The 19,819-nt window shown below is 37.1% G+C and overlaps 1 protein-coding gene across 1 annotated transcript; it reads left to right on the forward strand.

Moving 5' to 3' along the window:
• Positions 1 to 1,284: 1,284 nt before the first annotated feature.
• Positions 1,285 to 19,746, forward strand: LOC125764629 (acyl-CoA Delta-9 desaturase-like). The gene is made up of 5 exons (XM_049429055.1): positions 1,285 to 2,498; positions 5,730 to 6,066; positions 18,979 to 19,164; positions 19,250 to 19,473; positions 19,559 to 19,746. The coding sequence occupies exons 1-5, from the start codon at positions 2,111 to 2,113 to the stop codon at positions 19,624 to 19,626; spliced, it is 1,203 nt and encodes a 400-aa protein (XP_049285012.1). The 5' UTR covers positions 1,285 to 2,110; the 3' UTR covers positions 19,627 to 19,746.
• The last annotated feature ends 73 nt before the right edge of the window (positions 19,747 to 19,819 follow it).

The raw sequence follows: 19,819 nt of genomic DNA on the forward strand, positions 1-19,819 counted from the left end.
CCTTATCTCTGCGTTAATGCAAAGCGACGAACCTTGATAACGCATATTCGTTTGTTTCCAGTATTCTCATATATTGAACTCTCGTCCATTCTCAAACGATGCACCATGTTCAAGGAAATCTTCAAACGAGACAACCTTGAGGTTATAAAAATAGAGCTTACTCAGTGGTTCGTTCACAATCCAAAAGTCGGTACATCCATTCCAGAGCTTGCGCTGTTTCACCTGGCACTGGCTGGTGAGGCTGGGTTGGCGACCCAGGAAAAAAGGGATTTAAATACGTGTTAAAGTGTTATATGAACTTTTTTGAACTCAGAAATAGACAAGTGACCTATCAAGGAAGGAAAGAAAAGAGGCTCTTATGGAGACGCAATGCTCAGTCTTCTAAGCTAAGTTTGATTTTTCAAACATAACAAATAACAAACATTTTGATCAGCTTCTAATGTAAAACAAAAGCCCCCAAAAAAGGCAAACTCATAGCCAAAATAGCGTTGTATCTTCAGAGATACAGATCGAAATCTATGTTACGATTGAAAGTAGATCGTTTGACGATCTCAGACAAACCAAAGTTCACGCGAGACAATCCGCTCATTAATCATGTGCCCTCCGTCATTGACAGTCGCAGAATTGAAGGTAAAATAGTGATTCGGGGTTTGACTCGACGTTATTGTATTTGATTTACGACATACCCTCGCGACCGTCCATGCTGTGTGCATTATTTCGTTTATAGCGTTATAAAGAACTATATGCAACACGTGCCTTTGCCCTTGAAAATAGACTTTAACCATGCTCACGGTGCAGTGAGGACAGGACTCACTATTCTAGTGCAGCGTAACGAACCTTCAAGTGGATGGCTACCAATTGCACGTGCGTTATGATGGCGACTATCCGGCAACCGATCGTCAACTACGGCGAACGATCGTCGGAAGTACTGAGAATTTATTGTCCTAATATTGATTTTCGTGATCACTCGCAACCATGCCACTTTGAGTTTCCCTTTTTTCCGTGACAATCACCTTTAGTCGCAGTACTGCTCACTAATTGTGGATAATTAAACTTTACCCTAGCGACCAGTTTCCAGCAAAAACGATACCACCTGGCGAAGGTGCTATTTACCCATAAACAAACGGAGGTGATTTGTTCGTTTTGTACCTTTACCTATCCATTACACTGGCTCCATCTCTTTATGAAAATAAGGTTTGAATCTCCTGTACCTATTTTAGCAGCTGGGACGGAACTAACCAGTTAGTAGCAATGCAATGCTGTATGTCTAGCAGTGCGAATGTATCGCTTAACTATCGTTCACTCTCCATTGATCGATCACTTCAAATCGATAGCTCTTGCGCTCATAATACGCGCTAGTGACGATACTTTGTTACCCTCTCCCATACAACGACATCACCAAAAGTAAGCTCCATCTCCATGCGGTTTGCATCCCCCGGATGAACGTCCTGTACGACGTCACTGCAAGGAGAATTTCAACGACCGTTCGTACACCGTTGGGTTTTCCTCTATTTTTCGGCTACACCGCATCAGACGTGACGCAGTACGTGCGAGCATGAGAGAGGTGACCGAGGTAAAGCCGAAAACCGATATAAAACCATCGGGACTCGGGGCACCACGCTTCTGTCTGTCATCGTGCCGCGAGACAAGCAGACAACACCGTGCGTGCTGCATTACAACGGAGCGATCCTACACCCGGTGGTCCAAGCTTTCGGTGCTGCCTTGATACCGCGGCCAACGCGTATTTCACGCCCGCCGTGTCGAGTAAACCGCGTCTAAAGTTACCCCGTTCGTGGGTCTGGGAAAGGGAACAAGCGAACGGACTTTTTTTTTTGTTGGTGAGTTTTATTTTCGGGATTGTGTAATCCAAAAAGGAACAGTGAAAAGAGAAAGTTCAAATGCTTTTCGAAACCTACCCCACGGACGGTCCGATCTCGAAACATTAAAATCCAGAGGTGCAGAAGTGATCATTATATCCCAGTGAAGGTGCGTGTACTTGAGGCGCGCGCGTACGTGTGCGAGTGTAGAAGTGAATGTATGTGCATGCGCATTTTGGTGCAGTTTGCTCAAGTGCCCAAAAGTGTTGAGTGCGGTGATTAGTGTGGCCAAGATGACGGTGGGCATCACCAGCACGTTACAGTTCATTGCCGGTAATTCGGCCCAGTACATGAAGCCGGGATCGAATGATCAATCACAGCAAGCGGCGGCAGCTACTAATGGTGGTACCACCAACTTCCCGGACACCAACAACAACGAGCTTGAGGATGACCGTAGCGTAAGCAACAAGGATATTGACAGCTATCTCAAGCACTACAACCGTTGGCAGCAGTCTGGCTGGGGCCGCACACTGTCGAAGTTGCTAAAGCAGTACGTCGGTTACGAGTTTGATGCCGAAATCAAGTGGAACAATGTGCTCATGATCGGGATCTTTCACGTGATCGCTGTCTGCTCCTTTGTGTACTACGTATGGCAGGCAACACTCGTCACCTATCTATGGGGTAAGTGAACGAACGTATCTGGAAACATTGGTATTGGAACAGGCACAGAGACAGGGAGAGAGAGAGAGAATACGAAGGGAGATAATCGTGATAAGTTTGTTTCTGTTTCACGAATTCGTTATATGTCTGCAAGTCTTAGGGCTAGCAATTCCATTCACTTTAAATATCCCACATACATTCATCCCGACTTACCTTGACCATTCCAGACCATCAGTGTCTATGATTTTTTTAAAGTTTTTATTACTCGCCAAAATTCTCCGCCAAGTAAAACCAAGCACAAAACTTGTTCTAGAAATCCAGACAACCACGGTATCAAAACACTCTTTTAAATTCGTTCCCAATTAGCTTAAAATTCGCAGACAATAATTGAGTTAAACACCTTGAAGGGTGTGCGTATTGAAGCGTGTTTCGGCAATGGTGAAGAATACAAGCGGGGCAACCCATTGTCAGTATTTAGGCTGCAAACAGCAAAGAAAATAAAAACCCAATCCATTGCATCTAAATTAGAAAGTTGTTTCACAAACCGACCACCGCCAATTGAATTCAGCCAGTACATTGTGAGTTCGAAACCTTGAACGTGCATCGACCAGGGGGTGTCTTTGTACCGTGGAGTCCGTTTTAATCATGTCGCTTCTTCCAAAAATTGAAGTTTTATGCAAGCTACGACTAAAGTTGCTAACTAGCTTAGATTGAATGCAAAAGCCATCATAATGGAGAGGTCATCCACTAGTCGATTAATCATCCGCTACAGTTGTTCACTCGAAAGTGTCTCGAATTGAAGCTGATGAACCGGGATCAAAAGCCGCATGAGTCTGCATGAGATGGCAAACGCAAAGCTGTGCGTTTGTCACGATTTGGAAGTGGGACAAAAAAAATCCCTTTCTCCTGTTGTGCAAGGTCAGAGAAGCAATAAGTTATGAGTTTGTTAATTTTAAGCTTGCAAAAAAAACACGACCAAACCAAAAAGTTGTTTGTTTTGTTGATCACTTTGGAAAAAACTCCTTGCGTTAAAACAAACGTGTTTTAAAAGGGTTTTTCATTATTTTATCATAATTATCTATCATGATTTAAAGCAACTTATAGTTCCATTTAGCCAAAAGTTACGCTTTCTAGAAAGAAACAATGCTTTACATAAATTACACAATAGTACATCGCAGTTGAATCATATTTAAAATTTTAAAACAATTAAAATTTTAACACACACCACTCTCTTGTGGTCGGTGATAAACATATCGGAATCCTTTTTAAATTAATTCGATGCTAAATGTATTTTAATCACATTTTAATACATTCAGCTAAAACAGAGAACATGATCCAACTTGCACAAATTATACAAATGGGCAAGGATAACGCACAGTCAAATATCCTGCTACTAATTTTGCATAGCGTTCCGTGCGAAATTAGCATAATAGTGAATTTTTAGCACAAATTAACCGGTTTAGTACACAACAGATGCCGCAAAGTCACGAATAACGCTTCACCACTCAGACATGCGTAACGCCAAACGAATAAGGAGCCGGTAAAATGTTTGCATATTGTCATCAGTTATGTTATACCAAATTATACATTTTCTGGTATTTCGTTTTTTTTCTCTTAAATATTGCATCAATTATGTACACAAACGTGTCAAAGTTTGTGGTCCAAAAACAGTCTGCAAAACAAGACGCATGAATATTAAAATTTGTTCGAAAAAGAAAAAATCATTTCATTATCGTCCCAGACGAACAGTTGTTCGGTTTGTGACGTAGCGACAGTTGAAAACACCTTCGCTTAGACTTTATCGATTACATGACTCGTATCAGGGCGGTGAAATCTGAACAAATGGCACGAGGACTGCAGGATCTAGTGAGGCCCAGTCAATGATACCTGTTAGGTTTCGATGCGTCTCCGACATTTGTGGTACCGTTTTTTTACAAGATCCACCTAAGGGCTTCATATTTCCACAAAAAGATGATAATTCCCGAGGAAAACAGATGCTAGATCACAACAATGTTGCAACAGCAAAAAAAAAACCTGTTTTAATATACACCCTTTTGTCTTCGATTGGAAGGTTACTGCTGATATACAAACAAGAAATTTTTTTAACATATCCATATGGTGGTACCATAACGTTGCCAGCCATTGCCATGAATAATCATAATAATCACCAACAGAAACTATTTCAATATGCAACCTAATCACGGAAAGTCCTCAAACGTGCTGCCAATGTCGATGCCCCAATATAACTAGATGCGTACGACTGTGTAAGCGATCCCTTCACAACACGGAAAAGCGTAGGGAGGCCCTATCTCAACAAAACTCGTTTCTTTGAAGGTGAAAAAAACACAACATACAAACACACCCCATTGATGGGTTTTCGCTTCGATTTCTTTGCCCTCTTTAGTGTGGGGCTCCCAAAAAAAAAATCCAAAAAATTAAACACAATGCACGGCTGTAACCTGCAACGTAACGCAACAGCTGATCATGTTTCGAAACCGCGACATAAATCATCGTCAGCTGAACAAAACGCAAATGAAATCGAAATCGCACAGCTTCTTTTTGCCCTTTCTCTGCATTTGATCGATTATTTCATGTGTTTTTTTTTCCTTACTTGGGGTAACTTTGTGTAGGAAAAAAAAAACGTATAAATACACTTACACAAACATGCGCACAAATACACTTGCTGTGGATATTCAAAGTGAAGAAAACGGTATGCATAACTCAAAAAAAAAAAACACACTCACACACTCCTCAATAGCTCTCATAAAATTGATGCCATCTTCAGATGAGTGGTCAGCATCTGCGCATCAACATATCGACCCCTACCTTTACTTGAGTAGTTGCAATTTTTGACCGATCTTTTGGGCGTAAGAAAAATAGCTTTCGATTAAGACATTCGTTTTTTGGCTGGCCGACAAAAAAAACACTACCGTAAGTGCCTATGTAACGTAACCCTCAGCCCGGTATGCAACACCAGCGGCCGAAATGGATACGATGGATATGGTAATAGTTGGAACCGGAATGGTGGAAGAAAGCAAGGTTTGAAATTGCAGTGACTCAGTTCACGTCATCGACAGAGGTATCGCTTGAGATTCAATGCCCGTGGCTGGAATTTTCCTCTCCCGCAAATTCCCGAAATCGGAATTTCCTAACCGCAACCCCGTGTGCACGTGTTTCCGTTTCGCGCTCACTCTCCACTCTTCTTTTGTTAATCTTTCTTTTTTTTGTTTTCGTCGCTCTTCTCTTCGACAGGTTTTTTCGTTGGGGGCTGTGCCGGGTTTGGGGTAACGGGTGGCGTACACCGGCTCTGGTGCCATCGGTCGTACAAGGCCAAGCTGCCGCTGCGCATCATTCTGATGTGCTGCTACTCGATCGCCGGCCAGAACACGATCTATGACTGGGTCCGGGATCATCGCATCCATCACAAGTACTCGGAAACGGACGGTGATCCACACAACGCGAACCGGGGCTTCCTGTATGCGCACGTCGGCTGGCTGATGCTTCGCAAGCACCCGGAATGCATCAAGAAGGGCCGACTGATCGATATGTCCGATATCATTAGCGATCCGGTCGTGAAGTTCCATCACAAGTAAGTATAAACAGCTTTGCGCCTACCGGGTATGCAATCGGTTTTGCAGCGAGAAAACGCGCGCGCTCTCGTTCCAGACACGGTCCGGTGCACACCGTGGCACGAGACAGCATAAACTGAACATGCAATTAAGCGTGACCATTGCTGTCGGCCCAACGATGATTATAGCTGCGACGGTGGTTAAAATGTCATTTACAATTGAAAAGCGAACTCATCAATATTAGACGAGGTGGAGCGTTAAAGCGTTAGAATTACACTGAAGTTGACCTCTGAAATCAATGGTTAAAATGTATTTAACACCACTCATGGACGCTATTTAATTTCTCTTTTATGAAATTACAGTACGAATCAATAATATTCACAATTATTATTCTAATCAATATGAATACTTGAATAGCAAAAAAAGTAGTTGATTCCCAGTATCGATTGAATGAAAGCCAGCTGTGTGTCAATGATTTTCAAGCAATCAACAGTATTGATGATTTATCTCTACTATCACATTACTCTATGCGCAACTCCTTCGTGTAACATATTCTTTTTCTTTTGCCATTTTCTAAACAAAGCGACAACATTTTTACTGTGTATTGCGGATTGCATATCCCGTGAGAAATCATCCGTACGGTTGATAGTGTTTAGTACATAACGCAAGTGGTCACATTGTATTATGTTTACCATTGTCAAAAACAGAATAACAGATTTTTTTTATGTTGAATTGTAGTTAGTTCGTTATGTTTAAAATTATTTTTTTCTATTTTCATAATTTTTTAAATTTTTTACATCTACGTTTACGTTACGTTAATTTTTTGTATCTACCAATACGTTTTACAACTACATATCGTTGCAACAAACCTCTGCAAAATGCTACACTTCTTCCAATTAGCATATGTATTTGAAAGTTAACCATCATTTAACTGTTCCAAAGTTCCAAAGTTTTTTTATTAGTAGAAAAAATCGAATCTTATGATTTTATTAGTCAACTTATTATTATTTACAATTTTCCACTAATGGTAAAACTCTATTTAAGTTGCTCAAAGCACCTCACAAGCTGCAAAGAAATCTAGATGGAACATTTGGATTTCACACCTTCGACCATTATCGATCTGCGATATCAACCTTCGAGCAGGCGGAAAAAGCCACCCCTGTTGACAATACCGGTTACGCGTTAAAGAAGTCAAAGCGAAACGACCGCGTATAGAGTGTTTGCTAACGGGCAACGTAGCCACTATCACCTCTCCAGGTCATTTCGTGGCATATGTGTCAGCCTGGTTTACCTTCCCATACAGGCACACGAAGCGTTGAGCAAACATTTCCCGTCCACGCTGTACACCTTCAAGCTACAACTGCTTTTTTGGTTGCAGTTGGTTGACTCTTTGCCTTACACCCATGATTCATCGTGTAGAGTGCGTATCTGGTCAGTTCAGGCGAAAGTAATGCCATTATTTTGGCATCCTTCCAAGGTCACGTAGATGGGTAAACATAAGCATGGAACGTGTTGCCGTGTCGCGTGCCGTAAATACAGTAAAATGGCCACCAGTGTTAACATTAATTTTCATCGAACTCACATTGCATCCACACCTTTTATACGCCAAGCGCACAGCATTGCACAATATGAGTAGTTTAAAGCGTTAGCCCTTGACATCTTACAGAGGTGTGAATTTTGCACCGTCTCGGTTAAATAAATTAATCTTGCGTGCTCGTCGATTTGTACTAATCAAACCAAGGAGAGATACGTCTTCATGGAACATAGGATCTTACCGGATCTTGTATCAACAAAACCGCAACCGTCCAACCGTTCCCTGATGTATTGGTTCATTTTGTTCACTTTATTGCAACACCACAGCTGTAGTATGTGCTTAGTTTTATTTGATCATACTACTACAGTATGTGAATGCTTTTCTGCTTGTGTAATGCAAATGTACTAATATTCTCTACGGAAACTTTAACTCTCGGTTTTAGATTATTCCTTTAAAAAAATAATCTCGTTTTCTTATGAGTATCAATCTTCCATAAAATTATTGCAAACTTTTGTCTCACCTCTTAATCCAAGATCAAAATGTGTTTTTATTTTACATGGAGTAGACATGCTGTAGAATTATTAAACTGAAATTTGTTGACTTTGCATACTTTTGGGCGCTGTGGAGTCTTCTCACCGGAAGGAATTGTAATGTGCTCGCGCGTACAATTGCTTACTTCGCGTTTCCGTTCGTACCCGCGTCACATTTATCGATTTGCGCAAGGTTAATCATATCACGGTATCAACGACTTTTCGTTCGGACGACATACTTCTTCATTCGGGCGGACTTGATCGTCCAGGCGATCATAGAAATCTGGAAGAGATTTCCCTTACTGGATTGATGGAGACATCGAGGCCTTACCTTGGGTAGGGGGACTCTCGAAGCTCTTGAAATAAGAACACAATATGGTTTTGGTTGGTTATAATTTCCAACCTGACGGTTAACACGCACTTTGGCGGTTCATCTCGGACTCTTCTTCGTCAGGTTAAACTGGCTTTATTTATATCCCTTTTCCAAGCTTTTAGTTTGCTTATTTATCTATGGATGTTATAAAAATATTAATAAGTAGTTCATATTTTGAGTTATAACTTAATATAATAAATAGCCATTATTTTGGTTTCTGTCGCAAACATTTATCTTCAGGCTATAACGAAATCGGTGACAAATAACGATGGTGCTATTTGTTATTAATTGTGCTTCCGTTGCTGTTTTTTGCTGTTCATGCAAAAACGCCTATTAAGCTATCTTTACCGGGTGGTTATGAAATTGATTCTCGTTGGTAACCCTAAGTGTGTAAATTTACGTTTATGCGTTGGTCATCGGTTTTTTGCAGTTGCCGATTTAATAATGTGGGTTACTGTGTTTTTTTAAATCTGACCTCCTTTTGATTTAGGTTAAGTGGCTTTTTTTTGAGTGGCGAAATGTGTTGAATTCTGTCACGCGATGAACCTTCTAACTTTATACTGTATAACATTTAAATTATGATAAGATGTTTAGCAGATATGCTACACCTCCCCCGTTTAAGAGAATAATATTATGATTGAGTTCAGTTTTACGAAAGAGTAATATTATTCCTTATATTTTTTCTTGTGTTACTATATTTAAAAAAAAATGGATTTGAAATTCGAGTACTAATATATTTCAAAGTAGCTGTTTAGCAAATATGCTACACCTCCTCCCTTTAGAAGAATAATGTTATGATTGAGTGAAATTGTAATGAGCGAAAAAGTAATATTATTCTATTGTTTATTCTTTCTTTTATATATTATTCTGTTACGTTTCAATCTAGTGCTATGTTATAAAATTTCTTATGGAGGATAATATTTGATGTGCATTGATTTGTTGACTAGAGATATAAAATTGGGAAATTTGTAATCTAATGTATGAGGTTTGAACTTGATTTTTGAGAATTTGTTACATTCACAACTAGATGTGAGTTTTTCATCATGCTTTTCTTCGATTCTTTGTTTCATTTTAGAAATCAATGTATGCAATCTTGTCCGGAGAATCTGTTTACATTTTTCTTTAACTTTGTTCATTATCGATGCTTTGCGCAATTCTTCACATACAGTGGGATAATTTGTATTCCATACTTCATTTTTAATGCATTTAGCCTCTCCTGTGGGGCAATGTTTATCATCTTCATTATCATTTATTCCTTTTCTGAATAATTCATTTTTATTCTTCATATTTGCGCATTGAGGTGCATTAATTGCATCATTTTGTTTTTTGATTGCTTTGTAGTATACATCAATGTATCTTTCTGTGTCATGTGTAACTTTCATGTCTTTTTTAAATAGTTCTTTATGTAGCTCATCATTATATACTTCATTATTTTCTTTTATCTCTTTGTCGACATCATCATCCTCAAATATTTTTTCATTCATAAATTGTTTACTGACATTGTTATATTCATAACTTGATTCAACATGTACTCTTTTCCTGAGGTTTTCTTTTCTAGTGTAATTTTCATTTTTATCATATTTGCTTTCAAACTGATATTCTTCATAATAGTCATTATATAACTCGTTTGCGCTCATGTCGTTTTTAAAATATTTGTTTGCCTTCATGTCATCATTATAACATTTGTTTGGTTTGATCTTCAACATTTGTCTGTTTTCCTGATTTCTTTCTTCAAAGTTAAAACTTGATTCGCATGTTTCTTTTTTTCTTATATAAAGAATGCTCTTTATTTTTCTTTTATCTTCACATTTTGATGTGTTAGTAATATTCATACGCTTTGATTCGTCTTGCAAATTCAATTTGTTTCTATGACGTGTATTTTCATGAATTCGTTTAGTTAAGTTTTCATTAGTATTATTTATGTTCGTTTCGTATCGTATAGGTCGATATCTGTGTGAGTTATTCATTTGAATTTTACTGTATGTATTTTTTTCGAAGGTGTTATTACTGCTACGTTGGAATAGTCTATTATTTCTCCAGTACGGTGTGTTTGTTGCTTGTGTTGGATAGTCACTTCTATTAAAGTATTTTCGATTGTCTAAATCAAATTCCGTTCTGTTTTGAATGTAGTTTATTTCTACTCTTTGGGATGCAAGTTGTAATTCAGCCTCATTATTTGTACCTAACTCGATAGCCTTTGCAAGAGATGTACAATTACTGTATTTGATTGTATTTTTAGTATCGATGTGTTTTGTTCCGGCTATTAATGCTTTCATTGCAGCTCTCATAGCTAACTTTTTGGCTCCTTCTGCTCCTATATTATCTGAGAAGTATGCCCTTTCAAGACGTAACTTAAGATCGCTAATTTCGTCAGCAAAACTTGAAAAATCGTCTTTTTGTCTTGTAGCATTTAATTTCGTTAAAATTAAATCTGATCCAATAATTTTTTCACAATTAATTTTTAAAGCTGTTATGATTTCATCGATCGTTTGTGGAGTTTCTAAAATTGCATTTCTTGCTTTTCCTGTCAGTCTAGATAAAATTGCCTGGATTGCAATGGGTTCATTTTCTGTAGTTGTAACTGATTTACAGGTTTTTAATGATGATAATATATGTTCCAGATTGTCACTATTACCATTGTATACTGGCACATAACTAGCAATTATGTTCAGTAATTCAATTGTTGTAGCCATTGTGCTAGTTGTCGTTATTTCTACTTTAATTTTCAATAACTGATTTTGTCAAAAAGTCGTAGTTAAATTAACTGAATGTCTTTCATAATGTATCTGTAAATTTGTTTTTGTCAATATGAGGTTTTGTCAACTCGTCATTCCTTACTTTGTTAGTATTCATTTATCATCTTTTACTTTGTCTTTCGAACATACTGGAAATTTTTTGAACATTTTTAGTGTATTAGGTTTGACATTAAGCATTACTTTTAACCAATATCGATGTTTCAAAGGACAATATTTTGTATATTTTCTTTCTCTTTAGTTATATAATTTTGTACCTTCTTTCTTCTATCATTCATGTCATATACGTATCATATACAGTTATTTAATACACGTTTATCGTTCAATCGTATGCATAATAACATTGTAGGTATTACTTATCTTGCCGTTGTCTCTTTCGTTGGGACTTCTGTTCGTAAGTCATCATGATGCGACTCCTGTCCGTAAGCATCCTTTCGGAGGTTCCTGTTTGATATCTTCCACGTTGGAGACTCCTGTCTCTTGGGATCCCGCCGGTCAACATTTGTGATCCGTGGTCTCGCCTTCCACAGATTTCAAATTTCTGTTCACTTGTTTATTTGCTTCATTGTACTATTTTCGCGATGTGCATTTGTGCTTTCGTGCGATGATTCTTTAACATCGCTAGTAATCAGTTATTAGGCGAAAATTGAAGAACACTGTCTCTTCCGCACTTTATACCTAAGTATAAGTGAAGCTTTCACTGTTCGATTCGCGAATTGATTCATAATAATCGAATTTGTTGTCTGATACTCTCATTCATAAATATAATCGAAAGCTTGATTCTCTAAGAGCTTGAAATACCTTGAGCTTGAAAATATTGTTCGTTGTGAATCTTCAGATTCTATATGATCGTAAAATATTAATCTGCGTTCGAACTACTTCTTTGGGTACTGAAGAGTACATTTCGTCGCAGGTTTTCATGAACATTTTTCTGTGTAACACTTTAACTACGCACTGCCAAAAATTTGCTTTATCATCCACTTTTCACTTACTTATTGTTTTCTTCGTCATATTTGCATTCGGCATTTTTGTGTAGCTAATCATCACGTACTACGTTTGGCTCAAATGTTTGTCTCTTTTTCCATCCATCAGTCACGAGAATTTTCCACTCGGGATCAGTTCTAAATAATGAAACCATGCTGCGATGCATATTGTTTAGTTCTCTGATCGTTGCACTTTTTAACTGGTCATGTCGATTGTATTTTTATCGTTGCTATAACTGCACTTTTTCACTTTTTCTAACATTCTCTGTTCACGTATCCGAATTTTTGCAGCTTATGGTCACGGTCGCCATGTAATGTGCTCGCGCGTACAATTGCTTACTTCGCGTTTCCGTTCGTACCCGCGTCACATTTATCGATTTGCGCAAGGTTAATCATATCACGGTATCAACGACTTTTCGTTCGGACGACATACTTCTTCATTCGGGCGGACTTGATCGTCCAGGCGATCATAGAAATCTGGAAGAGATTTCCCTTACTGGATTGATGGAGACATCGAGGCCTTACCTTGGGTAGGGGGACTCTCGAAGCTCTTGAAATAAGAACACAATATGGTTTTGGTTGGTTATAATTTCCAACCTGACGGTTAACACGCACTTTGGCGGTTCATCTCGGACTCTTCTTCGTCAGGTTAAACTGGCTTTATTTATATCCCTTTTCCAAGCTTTTAGTTTGCTTATTTATCTATGGATGTTATAAAAATATTAATAAGTAGTTCATATTTTGAGTTATAACTTAATATAATAAATAGCCATTATTTTGGTTTCTGTCGCAAACATTTATCTTCAGGCTATAACGAAATCGGTGACAAATAACGATGGTGCTATTTGTTATTAATTGTGCTTCCGTTGCTGTTTTTTGCTGTTCATGCAAAAACGCCTATTAAGCTATCTTTACCGGGTGGTTATGAAATTGATTCTCGTTGGTAACCCTAAGTGTGTAAATTTACGTTTATGCGTTGGTCATCGGTTTTTTGCAGTTGCCGATTTAATAATGTGGGTTACTGTGTTTTTTTAAATCTGACCTCCTTTTGATTTAGGTTAAGTGGCTTTTTTTTGAGTGGCGAAATGTGTTGAATTCTGTCACGCGATGAACCTTCTAACTTTATACTGTATAACATTTAAATTATGATAAGATGTTTAGCAGATATGCTACACCTCCCCCGTTTAAGAGAATAATATTATGATTGAGTTCAGTTTTACGAAAGAGTAATATTATTCCTTATATTTTTTCTTGTGTTACTATATTTAAAAAAAAATGGATTTGAAATTCGAGTACTAATATATTTCAAAGTAGCTGTTTAGCAAATATGCTACACCTCCTCCCTTTAGAAGAATAATGTTATGATTGAGTGAAATTGTAATGAGCGAAAAAGTAATATTATTCTATTGTTTATTCTTTCTTTTATATATTATTCTGTTACGTTTCAATCTAGTGCTATGTTATAAAATTTCTTATGGAGGATAATATTTGATGTGCATTGATTTGTTGACTAGAGATATAAAATTGGGAAATTTGTAATCTAATGTATGAGGTTTGAACTTGATTTTTGAGAATTTGTTACATTCACAACTAGATGTGAGTTTTTCATCATGCTTTTCTTCGATTCTTTGTTTCATTTTAGAAATCAATGTATGCAATCTTGTCCGGAGAATCTGTTTACATTTTTCTTTAACTTTGTTCATTATCGATGCTTTGCGCAATTCTTCACATACAGTGGGATAATTTGTATTCCATACTTCATTTTTAATGCATTTAGCCTCTCCTGTGGGGCAATGTTTATCATCTTCATTATCATTTATTCCTTTTCTGAATAATTCATTTTTATTCTTCATATTTGCGCATTGAGGTGCATTAATTGCATCATTTTGTTTTTTGATTGCTTTGTAGTATACATCAATGTATCTTTCTGTGTCATGTGTAACTTTCATGTCTTTTTTAAATAGTTCTTTATGTAGCTCATCATTATATACTTCATTATTTTCTTTTATCTCTTTGTCGACATCATCATCCTCAAATATTTTTTCATTCATAAATTGTTTACTGACATTGTTATATTCATAACTTGATTCAACATGTACTCTTTTCCTGAGGTTTTCTTTTCTAGTGTAATTTTCATTTTTATCATATTTGCTTTCAAACTGATATTCTTCATAATAGTCATTATATAACTCGTTTGCGCTCATGTCGTTTTTAAAATATTTGTTTGCCTTCATGTCATCATTATAACATTTGTTTGGTTTGATCTTCAACATTTGTCTGTTTTCCTGATTTCTTTCTTCAAAGTTAAAACTTGATTCGCATGTTTCTTTTTTTCTTATATAAAGAATGCTCTTTATTTTTCTTTTATCTTCACATTTTGATGTGTTAGTAATATTCATACGCTTTGATTCGTCTTGCAAATTCAATTTGTTTCTATGACGTGTATTTTCATGAATTCGTTTAGTTAAGTTTTCATTAGTATTATTTATGTTCGTTTCGTATCGTATAGGTCGATATCTGTGTGAGTTATTCATTTGAATTTTACTGTATGTATTTTTTTCGAAGGTGTTATTACTGCTACGTTGGAATAGTCTATTATTTCTCCAGTACGGTGTGTTTGTTGCTTGTGTTGGATAGTCACTTCTATTAAAGTATTTTCGATTGTCTAAATCAAATTCCGTTCTGTTTTGAATGTAGTTTATTTCTACTCTTTGGGATGCAAGTTGTAATTCAGCCTCATTATTTGTACCTAACTCGATAGCCTTTGCAAGAGATGTACAATTACTGTATTTGATTGTATTTTTAGTATCGATGTGTTTTGTTCCGGCTATTAATGCTTTCATTGCAGCTCTCATAGCTAACTTTTTGGCTCCTTCTGCTCCTATATTATCTGAGAAGTATGCCCTTTCAAGACGTAACTTAAGATCGCTAATTTCGTCAGCAAAACTTGAAAAATCGTCTTTTTGTCTTGTAGCATTTAATTTCGTTAAAATTAAATCTGATCCAATAATTTTTTCACAATTAATTTTTAAAGCTGTTATGATTTCATCGATCGTTTGTGGAGTTTCTAAAATTGCATTTCTTGCTTTTCCTGTCAGTCTAGATAAAATTGCCTGGATTGCAATGGGTTCATTTTCTGTAGTTGTAACTGATTTACAGGTTTTTAATGATGATAATATATGTTCCAGATTGTCACTATTACCATTGTATACTGGCACATAACTAGCAATTATGTTCAGTAATTCAATTGTTGTAGCCATTGTGCTAGTTGTCGTTATTTCTACTTTAATTTTCAATAACTGATTTTGTCAAAAAGTCGTAGTTAAATTAACTGAATGTCTTTCATAATGTATCTGTAAATTTGTTTTTGTCAATATGAGGTTTTGTCAACTCGTCATTCCTTACTTTGTTAGTATTCATTTATCATCTTTTACTTTGTCTTTCGAACATACTGGAAATTTTTTGAACATTTTTAGTGTATTAGGTTTGACATTAAGCATTACTTTTAACCAATATCGATGTTTCAAAGGACAATATTTTGTATATTTTCTTTCTCTTTAGTTATATAATTTTGTACCTTCTTTCTTCTATCATTCATGTCATATACGTATCATATACAGTTATTTAATACACGTTTATCGTTCAATCGTATGCATAATAACATTGTAGGTATTACTTATCTTGCCGTTGTCTCTTTCGTTGGGACTTCTGTTCGTAAGTCATCATGATGCGACTCCTGTCCGTAAGCATCCTTTCGGAGGTTCCTGTTTGATATCTTCCACGTTGGAGACTCCTGTCTCTTGGGATCCCGCCGGTCAACATTTGTGATCCGTGGTCTCGCCTTCCACAGATTTCAAATTTCTGTTCACTTGTTTATTTGCTTCATTGTACTATTTTCGCGATGTGCATTTGTGCTTTCGTGCGATGATTCTTTAACATCGCTAGTAATCAGTTATTAGGCGAAAATTGAAGAACACTGTCTCTTCCGCACTTTATACCTAAGTATAAGTGAAGCTTTCACTGTTCGATTCGCGAATTGATTCATAATAATCGAATTTGTTGTCTGATACTCTCATTCATAAATATAATCGAAAGCTTGATTCTCTAAGAGCTTGAAATACCTTGAGCTTGAAAATATTGTTCGTTGTGAATCTTCAGATTCTATATGATCGTAAAATATTAATCTGCGTTCGAACTACTTCTTTGGGTACTGAAGAGTACATTTCGTCGCAGGTTTTCATGAACATTTTTCTGTGTAACACTTTAACTACGCACTGCCAAAAATTTGCTTTATCATCCACTTTTCACTTACTTATTGTTTTCTTCGTCATATTTGCATTCGGCATTTTTGTGTAGCTAATCATCACGTACTACGTTTGGCTCAAATGTTTGTCTCTTTTTCCATCCATCAGTCACGAGAATTTTCCACTCGGGATCAGTTCTAAATAATGAAACCATGCTGCGATGCATATTGTTTAGTTCTCTGATCGTTGCACTTTTTAACTGGTCATGTCGATTGTATTTTTATCGTTGCTATAACTGCACTTTTTCACTTTTTCTAACATTCTCTGTTCACGTATCCGAATTTTTGCAGCTTATGGTCACGGTCGCCATGTAATGTGCTCGCGCGTACAATTGCTTACTTCGCGTTTCCGTTCGTACCCGCGTCACATTTATCGATTTGCGCAAGGTTAATCATATCACGGTATCAACGACTTTTCGTTCGGACGACATACTTCTTCATTCGGGCGGACTTGATCGTCCAGGCGATCATAGAAATCTGGAAGAGATTTCCCTTACTGGATTGATGGAGACATCGAGGCCTTACCTTGGGTAGGGGGACTCTCGAAGCTCTTGAAATAAGAACACAATATGGTTTTGGTTGGTTATAATTTCCAACCTGACGGTTAACACGCACTTTGGCGGTTCATCTCGGACTCTTCTTCGTCAGGTTAAACTGGCTTTATTTATATCCCTTTTCCAAGCTTTTAGTTTGCTTATTTATCTATGGATGTTATAAAAATATTAATAAGTAGTTCATATTTTGAGTTATAACTTAATATAATAAATAGCCATTATTTTGGTTTCTGTCGCAAACATTTATCTTCAGGCTATAACGAAATCGGTGACAAATAACGATGGTGCTATTTGTTATTAATTGTGCTTCCGTTGCTGTTTTTTGCTGTTCATGCAAAAACGCCTATTAAGCTATCTTTACCGGGTGGTTATGAAATTGATTCTCGTTGGTAACCCTAAGTGTGTAAATTTACGTTTATGCGTTGGTCATCGGTTTTTTGCAGTTGCCGATTTAATAATGTGGGTTACTGTGTTTTTTTAAATCTGACCTCCTTTTGATTTAGGTTAAGTGGCTTTTTTTTGAGTGGCGAAATGTGTTGAATTCTGTCACGCGATGAACCTTCTAACTTTATACTGTATAACATTTAAATTATGATAAGATGTTTAGCAGATATGCTACAGAATATCATATTGTGATGTACTTTGTTTCCTCCGATCATACCCAATTCAATATTTATAATACTTTCTCCTTTCTCCTGCTATGTCCTACTTTACATAATTATCATCCCCTCGACAATTAGGAGCAAACGTTGAAGCAGTACTGCAACAAAATGGACATTGTTCTTATAGCTGGTCAGTCGACCAGACTAGGTATCTGAATTGTAGGCCATCTCCCAAAAGCAGCGGCTAATGAAGCTCGGCGATTCATTTTTCGGCATGGCGATCACACTGTGCTCCAGAAGAAGATTCTTCTTTCAAAAAGTTTTCTACAAATTGTTGCTCACATTCAAGAACACAAAAGAATATGTGAACTTTAGCATTGACCTGGTAACCACCGTTCATGCCAAGAACTCACTAGACGAGATAAGCTGTATCCTGCGATACATGAACGTTTCCCCCAGTAGACATTCAAACCTACCCAAGTTTCTCAAATACTGGCGTTCGAACATCCATGACCATACCTCAAATTTTGTAGAAGAATTTCATCCGTTGGTTTGCTAAGGTTCTAGCTAGATGATTTATATTAAACATCTTTACAAAAACACAATCTTTATAAAAAATAATTTCATTTCAATAATATACATATTAGCTACAAATATTTTAACCGAGTATGCCCGGGATAAGGTAAAATACAAGGAGGAAATGCCTTGTGAAAAATGTACTTCTTCAGCTTCAGAGGCTGACAATACGGCCGAAGCCGTAATAATTAATTATAAATAAATAAAATAAGTTACGAATATTCTACAATTAATTGCCGATGGTTAGCTGAAATAGAAAAGATTATTCTTAGGCACAAATCAATACCAATTAAGAAAATTACTCAACGTAAAAATCGAATTCAAATAAAAACTAACAAATAATCGTAATTCCACAAAATTCAAATGTCGGACAGGGTGTTTTTTTTCTAAAGTTAGCAAAAGCTAAAGTTAGTAAAGCTGTGTCATGTATCTTATCGGGGTGCCAATAAATTATTCTAATAGCCGAAAACCATTCAACAAATTAGAAGTTAGAGAAAAGAAAACAAGTTGAAGCCTTGTTTAAAATTTAAAATTTAAAATCTGCAAAATACATATTTCCTTATATTCAGTCAAGAATCTCACGGTGATAAGAAGGTATAATAAGCGGTCATTATGAACCAACATACGAAATTTTCGTACGGCTGTTGAAACCGGTTAATGCATACCACATTTGCATAAACTTTAACCCTAACACTAACTCGCCACATACACGTTTCATTTGCAGGAACTTTGTTCTGATGAAGCTGCTGTTCTGCTTTATTCTACCGACATTCATACCATGGTATTTCTTCGGCGAAACATTTGTGATGGCATTCTACAGCCAATGTTTCATCCGGTACGTGCTAAGTCTTAACTTTACCTGGCTGGTCAACAGTGCCGCTCATCTGTACGGCAACCATCCATACGATAAGTAAGTGTCCGTCCATCTCATTTCTACTTTGATTGAGATTCTCCACATGGGACTGTGAATTTAATCATTGTTTTATACACCACAGGCGCATCAATCCAGCGGAAAACCGTGCTGTTTCCGTGGTGGCCATGGGCGAAGGATGGCACAACTATCATCATGTGTTCCCGTGGGATTACAAGGCAGCAGAGCTGGGCAACTACTCGGTCAATGTGACCACCTTCTGGTTGGACGTGTTCTCCAAGATCGGTTGGGCGTACGATCTGAAAGAACCGTCCAAAGATCTGGTACGGAGAACGATCGAGAAGTACGGTAAGTCTAATATGACGGTATAATTTTAATTACTTTTATTAAAACTACTATTTTATTTTATCAATTTTCCACACTTCAATAACAGGCGATGGTACACATATTACAGCCCGGATCGGGCACATGGAAGAGGTTCCTCCACCTGCAGATTCATAAGGATTCCATCCCCAGTGTACATCGCAAGCCAAAGTTTCTGCCTATTTCCTCCAATACGGTCAGGTTTCTGTGTATTGTTTTAACCTTACTTTGTAATAAATATCACCTTCTAAAAACGAACCATTCTGGAGCGAGTTTTCATCTATTTTGCTACGTATTTTGAGCGTAACTTCTCGCATCAACCGGTTGAACC

The sequence above is a fragment of the Anopheles funestus genome, chromosome 2RL (genome assembly GCF_943734845.2).
Source record: "Anopheles funestus chromosome 2RL, idAnoFuneDA-416_04, whole genome shotgun sequence".
In the NCBI taxonomy this organism is placed as follows: domain Eukaryota; kingdom Metazoa; phylum Arthropoda; class Insecta; order Diptera; family Culicidae; genus Anopheles; species Anopheles funestus.